This window comes from Mesoplodon mirus, assembly GCF_964341445.2.
Source record: "Mesoplodon mirus genome assembly, chromosome: 6".
Classification (NCBI taxonomy): domain Eukaryota; kingdom Metazoa; phylum Chordata; class Mammalia; order Artiodactyla; family Ziphiidae; genus Mesoplodon; species Mesoplodon mirus.
In genome coordinates, this window is record NC_138982.1 from 132642313 (window position 1) to 132652901 (window position 10589).

At 36.2% G+C, this 10589-nt stretch overlaps 1 protein-coding gene across 1 annotated transcript; it reads right to left on the reverse strand.

Annotated features, from left to right (window-relative positions):
• Positions 1–9333: 9333 nt before the first annotated feature.
• On the reverse strand, positions 9334–10082 carry KRTAP24-1 (keratin associated protein 24-1; the record flags this gene model as incomplete). Its single annotated transcript, XM_082625344.1, is given in 2 exon segments — positions 9334–9689; positions 9692–10082. Coding segments are annotated over 2 exon segments (747 nt in total).
• Between the last annotated feature and the right edge of the window lie 507 nt (positions 10083–10589).

Here is a 10589-nt window from a genome sequence, read left to right on the forward strand (position 1 = left end):
CCTATCTGCCCCTGCAATCACGTTATATTCTGGTGCCCAGTTAAAATAAATATTTCAGTTTTGGAATTCCTTGAGTTTCTAGGTAAGATGATTGCATCGATCAGCATGCCCGTCTTTTCTTTGTATTTTCCTTTTATTTTTTGCTTTTAAAGACAAACAGATGATATCTCTGGATCTTCACGTGAGGAAAGTATGTATGAATTAGTAATCCTTTTCACCAACTGTTGGAAGCAGTCCAGATCCCAGCCCAAGTGAACCCGAGTTAATATGTTGCTTGAAAAAAATATGTCAGACTTTTGTTATTTTACTCTTTTAAAAGGTTAATAAGTTGTAGAGATTAAATGGCCAACATTAGCTTGTACCTTATTATTACATTAATGTCTTAAGTTGTGAAATACGATCCATCAAACATCAGGGGCTGGTGTCTAGTGAAAAGTTTAACAAGCTGGCCTGAGGGCCAGGCAGGTTTTACTAGTGTACTTAGGTGTACATATTTTACGTGAGGGGTGGAGTCTCTGAGTTAAAATGACTGCAGTTTGCAGCTTCTTCCCAGAAAATTAACTCAGAGGAAATTCAGATCTCTTATGGGCACTTCTTTTTTTTTTTCCTTCCCTTCAAACATAAACTAGCATTAGCCAAAATGCAGTGTCTTGAGGAAATATGTAAGTTAGGTATAAAGCTTTTATTAGTAACTCTTGGCAATTTAATAATTAAGGTGTACTAGAGCCAAGTGCATCTCTTGTGATTAAATGGCGTATTGGCCACATGTAATTAAAAGCTGCCTGTATCATTAGAAGGTATTAGCTGGGCTTGGGTGGATCTCAATAAGCACTTTGGGAGGGGAACATAGGGAATGAAGGCATAGTCAAACACCATAAAATATTTTAACACAGGTTTTATCTAGAATGTTTGAATCACCCTATTTTGGAGGTGTAAGGGTGCATTAAATTCAACCTTCTCATTTTACTGGTTAGGGAAACTGGGGTCCAGAGAGAATATGTGTTTATATTAGTTACACAATTATATGGTGGCAAAATCAGGAGTACAGAATGGTCGTCTGACTCCACGGTGGGTTCCCTTGTATGATCATGCACTACTACCTTTGTTCCTAACCATCTGTCTGCCCTTGCTTCAGTGATAGGCCACACTGTAATTATTCCCACAAACATGTATACTTTCCCAGAGGTCACCAGATAACCATCCAAATGGCCTTTATGTTTTGTTTGTTGTTAAATTTTTATTTTATGTTGGAGCATTGTTGATTAACAATGTTGTGTTAGTTTCAAGTGTACAGTGAAGTGAATCAGTTTATACATATACATTATGTATTCTTTTTCAAATTCTTTTCCATTTAGGTAGGTTATTACAGAATATTGAGCAGAGTTCCTTGTGCTATATGGCAAGACCTTGTTGGTTATCTATTTTAAATATAGTAGTATGTACTCTAGTTTTCATACAGGAGAGTTGAAGGACTATTCACTTAAAAAATTCATTGGTTTTGCATATTAAAGACATGGGCATAAATGGCTTTGCTGGAATTGTTTTTTGGCTCCATGTTCTCTTGCAGGATGGCAAAATGGTTAGAGGCCTCTAAGGAATGAGACACAGGGAGAGACCTCCACGTGATCAGACACAGACATTTTAAAATCAACACATTGCCTCTAAAAGGCTTGCTCGTTGACATTCTCTCTTATTTGGGCAGTGATCACAAAAACCATGATCTTAGCAGCTTATTTGAGAACATGTTGCATTGACATTTCTAACATTTCTTACAAGGCAATAATGGCAAATATCTGCAAATATTCAGGTATAGAATAAATTTACTAAACAGGTCTTGATGGCATGAAATGTTGTTCTGCAACCACTGGAAACAAGAGATCTTCAGGGCTTGGGGCTCTGGAGTTGAGGTATGCTTATGCTCTTGATAGAACATGGATTACATTGGAATCAAAAGAATGAAATAGTATCCTGTATTTAGATTAGAGATGAAGGATTAGGTCTGCTTTTGTGTCTGGTTTAATTGTCATCACCTAAAAATCCTAAATCACCTAAAATCCTTGTTTCAGTGTGTGTTTCCTGGGAGTACTTCTCCCAGGAATTGTGTATATGAGTTTCCCTTCCATCGTTTACCTGTGGTTGAGGCTTCGCCTTCACTACGCCTTCACATTTAGGTTGTTTAGAAGATTTTCAGACTAATGAGTTCATGCTTCTTCAGGAATAAACAGAAAAAAACTTCCTTAAAAGCCACCACAACTCTTTCTGTCAAATAGACCTGTCAGACCAGGTCAGCGGAATACTTGTGCTTTTATATTATGTTTTTATTAATATTTTATAACAGCACTAGATTTTACCTGAAAGCAACAAGAAATGTAGATGTTCTATGCCTCAGACTGGACTGTACTGTTATGTTTAACATCTCCATTACCTATATTTCAAGAGAGACAAGAAAAAAAAAGGAAAAAAATATTCTAGCTAAATTCTTTGTATCATGTTTTCTAAGTTATGGAGATGCCATATTTATTTTTATTATCATGTCCAAGTGTTAGACAGATAATCAAAGCAGAGCAAGTGGTAAATACGTATTTTCAAAAGCACTAGAATTATGACTTCAAGATGTATACGCAAGCTTAAGAACTATGATACAAAGAAATATATGTATATCTACATACACATAAAAAACACACATATTTATTCACAGTTACTCATAAAGTTGGCATAGTTATTGCCTTTATCTAGTTCCAGGATAATTGTTAAAGAAGCCATTGGCTTTAGTAGAAAATCAAATTTTACTTGGGACCCACATTTATAAATTTGCAGGAGATGGATTTCTGGGAGTCAGATGTTGTCCACCATGGCAAGGAGGCCCAGAGCAGGAGGAGACTGGTTTCCAGTTTGAGGGCCTCTCTAGTTTATTGGGATGCCCAAGTTAATGGTTCTCATATTGAGGTAGGAAGGGATTTTTTTGGGTGGGGGAGAGAAATGGTTATACTATCCTCTTCCATTTCCTTCTCTTTCTTTCCTTATTCTTTCCCATTTCTTCTTTTTTCCACCCTACCCCCACCATTTCTATCCCGACCCTCTCCCTCTCCCTCCTTCTGTCTCTCTCTTTTCTCTACTGCCTCCCCTTTAATCCTCCCTCCTTTCTCCGTCCCTATCTTCCTCACCCTCTTCATTCATTGTTGATGGAGGTAATATATGTTGTGTTCCAAGCCAGAAATAAGAGCTTTATTGACTCAAGTTAAGTCTTCTTTTTTTTATTATGTAATTTGAAATGATCACTTTTTCAAAAATATTTATTTATTTATTTATTTATTTATTTATTTATTTATTTATGGCTATGTTGGGTCTTAGTTGCAGCATGGGGGATCTTTCATCCTTCATTTCAGTGCACGATCTTCTCTCTAGTTGAGGCACTCAGGTTCTCTAGTTGTGACATGTAGGTTCCAGAGCACATGGGCTCCATAGTTGTGGCACACGGGTTTTGTTGCCCCATGGCACATGGCACGTGGGGTCTTAGTTCCCTCACCAGGGATCAAACCCACGTCCTCTGCATTTTAAGGTGGATTCTTAACAACTGGACCACCAGGGAAGTCCCAAGTTCAGTCTTTTTCTTTGAAAAAATTGTTTATTCTCAACCTACAGTATTATTTCCCTCAAATTTATACAAGATCAGGAGCACAAGTTCTAAGTTCTATATGGTTCTATCCAAAGATTTTACTTCTGTCTGGGATCAAAGTTTTAAATATTTTTCCTCTGTAGGTATAATATCATTTGATTAATTTCCATATACTGTCTCACTCTGTGTTGCAGAATGTAGATTCTATACAGAAAATAGTCTGTAGTGTTGGTGAATTTGAGCATCTCTTTTCTTCTTAACATGATAATGTTGCTGCCATTTGTTGTGAACCATTCCCAGGCTCTGTGTCAGGGCATTTTATGTACTATCTCACATAATCCTCAGAAAGGCCCTCATTTTATAGAAGCTCAAAGGATTAAGGAGCAGCTTAAGCTATACAACTTGTGAGTGGCAGATTAAGGATTAAAATTCAAGTTCTTCTGCAAATAACTCTGCTACACTCATGATATGTGAATCATGATGCCACACACAATAAAAAGCACTTAGTATCTCTCTTTGAGTCTGTAGACTGAAAAGGGACTCATGATTCGCATAGCACCCAGTTCTTTCAGTACAAAGAAGAGATACAATGTGTTCCCCGATCCAAGAGAACAGAGTGCAAAAAAGTCTACTACTTATTAAAGATGACTGAGAACACATGCAGATTGAAAAGAAAGAGCAGATTCTGTGTTAATATAATTTGTAATCCCCTATTCTCAGTGCCCACACCACAGATGAGAAATCTTTCACAGTAAAAAGTAATGATGACATTAGTAATTATTTTTATCATAATTACTTTTGAAAGAAAGGATTCTGGACTTAAAATCTTTATTCTTTCTTTTTGAAAAGAATAATTCTGGATTTAGAATATTCTTTAGATAAAGAAACTTTAACATCATTCTTTTAAACAACAGTATTTAAATGTAAATTTGGAAGTCACATGTATATTTGTTAATTAAGAGAATTACTTTTTTTTAATTTTTGAAATTTACCTTTTTTATTTTTTTATACAGCAGGTTCTTATTCGTTATCCATTTTATACATATTAGTGTATACGTGTCAAACCCAATCTCCCAATTCATCACACCACCATCCCCCCCGCCACTTTTCCCCCCTTGGTGTCGATACGTTTGCTCTCTACGTCTGTGTCTCTATTTCTGCCCTGCAAATTAGTTTGTATTTTTGAATAATATTCCTGTAAGTAAGTGAGAACCTGGAATGAGGGCAGTCAACAATAGTATCATCTACAGTTTTCAGGACTCCAAACAACAAGGCACAGAAAACAAAGGTATGATCTGAGCTTCTGTTTTCTTTTGATCTGTCAGTGACCTGACTATAGATCCACAGCTCTGTGATTTACTAAATCTCAACTGTCAGTCACATTAAAATAGCAGACAAAAGGAACAAGCACAGGGAGTGTAGAGAGTAGTTGAAGAAATAATTTCATTAGGTCTGAGACAACATCTGATCAAGGATTCACTTTCCTTCTGATTCACTTCTGAAGTGAATCTCAGAACTGTGATTTCAGCAGGCACTGGTGTAGGTGGAAATTTTAGCATGGAGAGTACAGTGTTGTTGCTTATGAATAATTATAGAGTTACATGGTTTTGAAATAGTTTTTCGTGATATTGGGAATGACAATATCATTAATTGAATTGTCAGGTGAGCCCGCTATTCATCAAGGGCATCCTGGAAGATCGGATCCACTTTCCTAAAGTGAATCGTGGGTAGCACACTAACTGTATACTGAGAACTCTGATAGGCATTTTGACCAGAACTCAAAGAAAAAGACACAATTAAGAAACTCAGTGGACAAAGTTTTAAAAATCTATCAATGTTTGCATTGGGCTTAGAAAGTATAGAGATTTATTTCTTATCCATCATAAAATAAGATACATGAAAGAAGGATTCCAAAAGATAATGGCTAAAAATTATAGTTTTAAGATAGCAGACAGAAACAAACATGAAGATCATACAATTATGAATATAGCATAGCTTTGATAGAATACCAATTGCAGTAGTTTTATTAATTCATCAAAATTTTATTATAAAGTAAATTGTTAGTTATCTAAATATAAACTTTTAAGAATATGAATTTAAACAGAAACTTTAATCGGACATTAAGTAGTTTGTGTATTAAGTAAATATCAGGGTACAGTTTTGTTTGATTTATAGCCCTTAGGATAGTAGATGTACACGTGAATTTGCTGTATTCTTTTCTCTGCTTTGTATAAAGGAAGGAGATGATAAGCGTAAAGACGTGGATGCTTATATTTAGATTGGTAAAATTTTTGCAGCAGTATAAAGTAATATTCTAAATCTATAATTAATTTTTAATAAAAAATAAATGGTCTCCTTTTATTTGAGAGGCAGAAATTGTTGGTCAGCTATGTAGTGAAAAGTATGGGAAAAGAAGTGATTCATTTGATATTTATAAGTACAAATATAAAAAGACTTCTGCTGGGTTCTACAAATTAGCTGCCATTGGAGTAATGGACACAGTGCATAATTTATTAATCATATTTTGTGGTTAACTGAAATTGAACAGGACAGACATATATGAATCTTCACATTCTCTTTTTTTTTAATTTTTTTTTTTTTTTTGGCTGAGTTGGGTCTTCGTTGCTGTGTGCGGGCTTTCTCTAGTTGGGGCGAGCAGGGGCTACTCTTCATTGTGGTGCATGGGCTTCTCATTGTGGTGGCTTCTCTTGCTGTGGAGCATGGGCTCTAGGCATTCGGGCTTCAGTAGTTGTGGCACGTGAGCTCAGTAGTTGTGGCTCACAGGCTCTAGAGCGCAGACTCAGTAGTTGTGGCAAATGGGCTTCGTTGCTCCGCAGCATGTGAGATCTTCCCAGACCAGGGCTCGAAGCCTTGTCCCCTGCATTGGCAGGAGGATTCTTAACCACTGCGCCACCAGGGAAGCCCGAATCTTCACATTCTGTGACGTTCTAGAAGGCAATGTGCTACAGATGACTGATGCCTGTTTCACTTTGCTATTCAACATTTTTATTGAGTAGCAGCATAGAAGAGGTTGTTGATTATACACTCTACAAAGTCAGAGGGTGGGACCCACTTTATTTCTCAGTACTGTCGTTTTATTTTGCTTTTACTTTTTTTAATTACTTAGGGAATCAAAGCAGAACTGTTTAGTCGAAAAATCACTCAGAAGCACCAACTACCATTCCTAAAACTCCTGTAAGCCTAGCACAACTTAGATTGTGTTTTTCTAGCATTTTTATTCTATTCATACGTATATAGGTAGATTGATAACGTGGAGAAATGTTTGTTGATATATGTGTGGTTATACGTGAAATATGTCACACTTTATGTGGACCTATTAAGTAGAAAAGTACAGAGGTTTCTCATTTGCCCCCTAACCACCCCGCACACACTCATGCTTTATTTTTAATGCCTTTATGAGACCTATATCAGGAGCTTTTGAATTTGCTGTAGTCTATATTCACAAATCTTTCATAACTATTGCTTATTTATCTTTAATTAAGGAAGTTTTTCCTATCCAATATGCTTAATCTAATTTTCTGTATTTTCTCCCAATTTTTTCTCATGGGGGAGCTTATGTTTGCTTTTCTTGGGGCAAAGTAAACTATACCTTTTTTACAAATTTATCTCTGACCCCCATTCTTTTTTCCCCTCTCACTGCATTCTCATATCTTAGTCTCCTCACAGTTCAGGCATTATTCTAATGCCAGTTCTTCCACCAAATATTCTTTCATCCTTCCACTTAGAGTCCTTCCTCTGATTTATTTTATATTGTACTTAAAATGATTGAGGCAGTATTATGTTTGTTTCAGTAAATGACTTCTGTGAATATTTCTTGAGAGCAGGATATATAAATATTGATATCCCCAAAGAGTCTCATTCAAGACCTCAAAGAATAGGTTTTCTATTAAAGTTTGTAAAGAGAAAAAATATGTGCTTAGTCTAGACAACTGAATACTCAGCTGGGACATAGTAATTATTTTCAAATACTTGAACACCTGTCCTATGTTAAAGGGGTTAAACTGACCCTACATGGTTAATGGATGGTTGCTAAGGACAATTAGATTTTTCTCAATATAAAGAAGAAATGTTCAACAAATAGAATTCTCTGAAAATAGAATGAACTCACAAAGGAGTGATTTGACTGTCCCCAAACATGTTCGCACTGGAGCAATACATTAATATTCTTTCTATAAGCCTTTTCTATACATAGTAGGCCTCCTGAATGAATAAATAAAATGGTAGCCCCATTTGTACACTTCATGAGTTTTAATATTATTCATTGACTATTTATATTGATGATCTTTCCCCATCTTTCCACTCTCCAGTTACACCCATCTCCAGGGACCATTTTATTTGACTTTAAATATAATTTGCTTTTCATATACAAAAAAATCTTAGGATGGATTTTTTTCTTCTTTATCACCGAAATGGATGATTTTATTTTCAATTTTTAGAAAGCTTTTTAGGAGTTAAATCACTTCTCAGAATTCAAGATTAAATTTATTCCAAAGTCCATATCTTATCAACAAAATTAAATACACATATTTTCAGGGAAATATACATACATTTAATATTTTAGATAATTTTTGTTAAATTTATTTGTTTTATAATTTATCCCCAAATTTCCCTATGTAAATATCAATCACAGACACTCTAAGAGAAATACCACTTAATGTGTTAAAAATAGAAAAATACAAAACAAATAAAAGTACTGGGAATTCATAGTCTATTTTCTTTATATTTTTAATTAAGCTACAAACTAAGCAGCAGGAAACTACTGTTTCAAAAATATTATGTATTTTGCCCAGAACACTGACAAAACTTTAGTGAATATGAAATAAAGCAAAATGAAAATCATTATTTCCCAATAGAACTTTGCTTATTACCTATGTACCAGGACTGTTTTGGCAATCAGAAAGCAATAAATCAACCGGGGAGAATTTTAGCAGAATCATGAACATAGATTATTACTACTCATGAAACATCTATAAGAGTATTTTGTCATTCTTTCAACAATGTTTGTGTTTCTGCTACTTCTGAGGCTCTCTCCTAGGCATTGAGAACAAAAGCCAAGTGCCTGCCAATCCAAAGTGTTATGTCTTCTTTAGAAGAGAAGATTTACTGAAAGTCTTCTGATTTTGAACTCTAGTTGGACATTTCTGCTTGCACATCCTTATATTCAGGCAGTAGGGGAAGGATGAAATAGCTCAACTCAGAATGTTTAAGGTGATGTTATCTCATAGCTTATTAGCAAGATGCTAGTTAGGCAATCGGCAAAACTATTGATAAAAAGCAGAACAATCTTGAAAGAATGTGCTGGAATCACCAGTCAGACCAAGGAGGTTCCACTTTATCAGGAAAGGTCGGGGATAGTTGCATTGGCAGATGAGTGACAGTGACAGCCCAAATAAGAAAACTGTATTGCATTGTATTTCATATGGAATCTCTTCAGTGTTTCTGTCATATTCAATGTCAAAACAATAATACTACCTTCAGGATCCGCCTTCAACACAAAGGGCATTAAGAAAGCAACAGAAAAAAAGCTAGCAGGTGATAATGTTTGTGGTTAATAAGTCCTGGAGTTATATTTGTGGTTAATGGAACACGATTCTTAAGACATATGAAGTAATCCAGCAGAATATTCGAGAGGGTGACAGTGTAGTAGAATCTGCCCCATTGGACAATTTCTAGCAGTTATAAATGCAATAAGTTGATTAATAGCAATTCAGAGATCTGCAGCCACTACATAAATATCTCGCAGGAGGAAAGGTACTTGGTATACAGCTCAGAGACCGGAAGTTTCTTGAAAAACAGCTCAGTGGTTGGCAGCTCCTGGGCCAATAATACAGGTATTGGCAATTTCTTATTAAATAGTTTTGGGATTGGCAGCTGTTGGTAATATAACATGATGGTGGAAAGCCACTGTGTATGAAGCCAAGATTTTTGTAGCTTCTATACCCCAAACTACCCAGTCTGTAGCTGTTTAGGGGCCAGAAACTCTTGGATAAACAGTTAAGTTTCCCAAAGCATTTGAAGACATTGCTGAGGGTTTGGCAGGCTTTGGATGTACATAGCTGGGTTTGTAGCAATCGGATACATACCCCTTGGTCTGAGTGCATGGGTTGCAGCTGGGGCTGGGTCCCGTGTTGGTAGTTTCACAGGCACTGAATATTTTGCCCACTGTTGGAGAGTTGGAGAGCACAGATGAGTTTGATTGGTCACAACTTGTGGTGTAGGTCTTGATCTCACAGTTGGGAGATTCACAGTTTGGTGCTTCATCATACGTTTCTTGGCAGTTATCCAGGAGCCAGAGATTTCCTCGGTAGTTACTGGGTAAGCCAAGCCCAAAGGTAGGGCTTACATCACTGGAGCAAAGAGCAACAGAAATATAGCAGTAAGTTCTGTAGGATGTCCCACTGCAATTCCCAGGACAGCCCAGAAGAGACATGGAGCCTGAGTGCATGCTCAGTGATGGCCGTGAAGGTATGGTAAGCCTGTGGCTTGATGAACTTTTATATCTTCCCTGGTGATTTTCTGCATCCTCTCCAGACTCTCTTCCTTCTCACTGCCTGGGATAATAATAACATAGCAACATTTCATTAGTGTGTTGTTTAGCTACAGCTGCTGATGTCTTCACACTCATATAAAAATAAGTTTATTTTGATTCTTCAAAGTATCTATAATCACCATTTTGACCATCACCCATCACTCATCATCTGTAGACCATAGTTTTGGTGAATTTTGATTTCAATGTTAATAGGCAAACTCTCATCTGTCGATCAGTGGTAAACAAGAGATCATGTGTCTATGGGCTTCTGCAACATGGTTGTCAAAATGTTAATGAGAATCCACATAAAACAAAGAACCTGGACTTTTCCAGTCTTTTGACTACTGCAAAATATTGCAGGACTTGATCCTAAACTCTAAAATAACCTGAATACTTTGTCTCCACACTGTTGCTCAAAAGAGA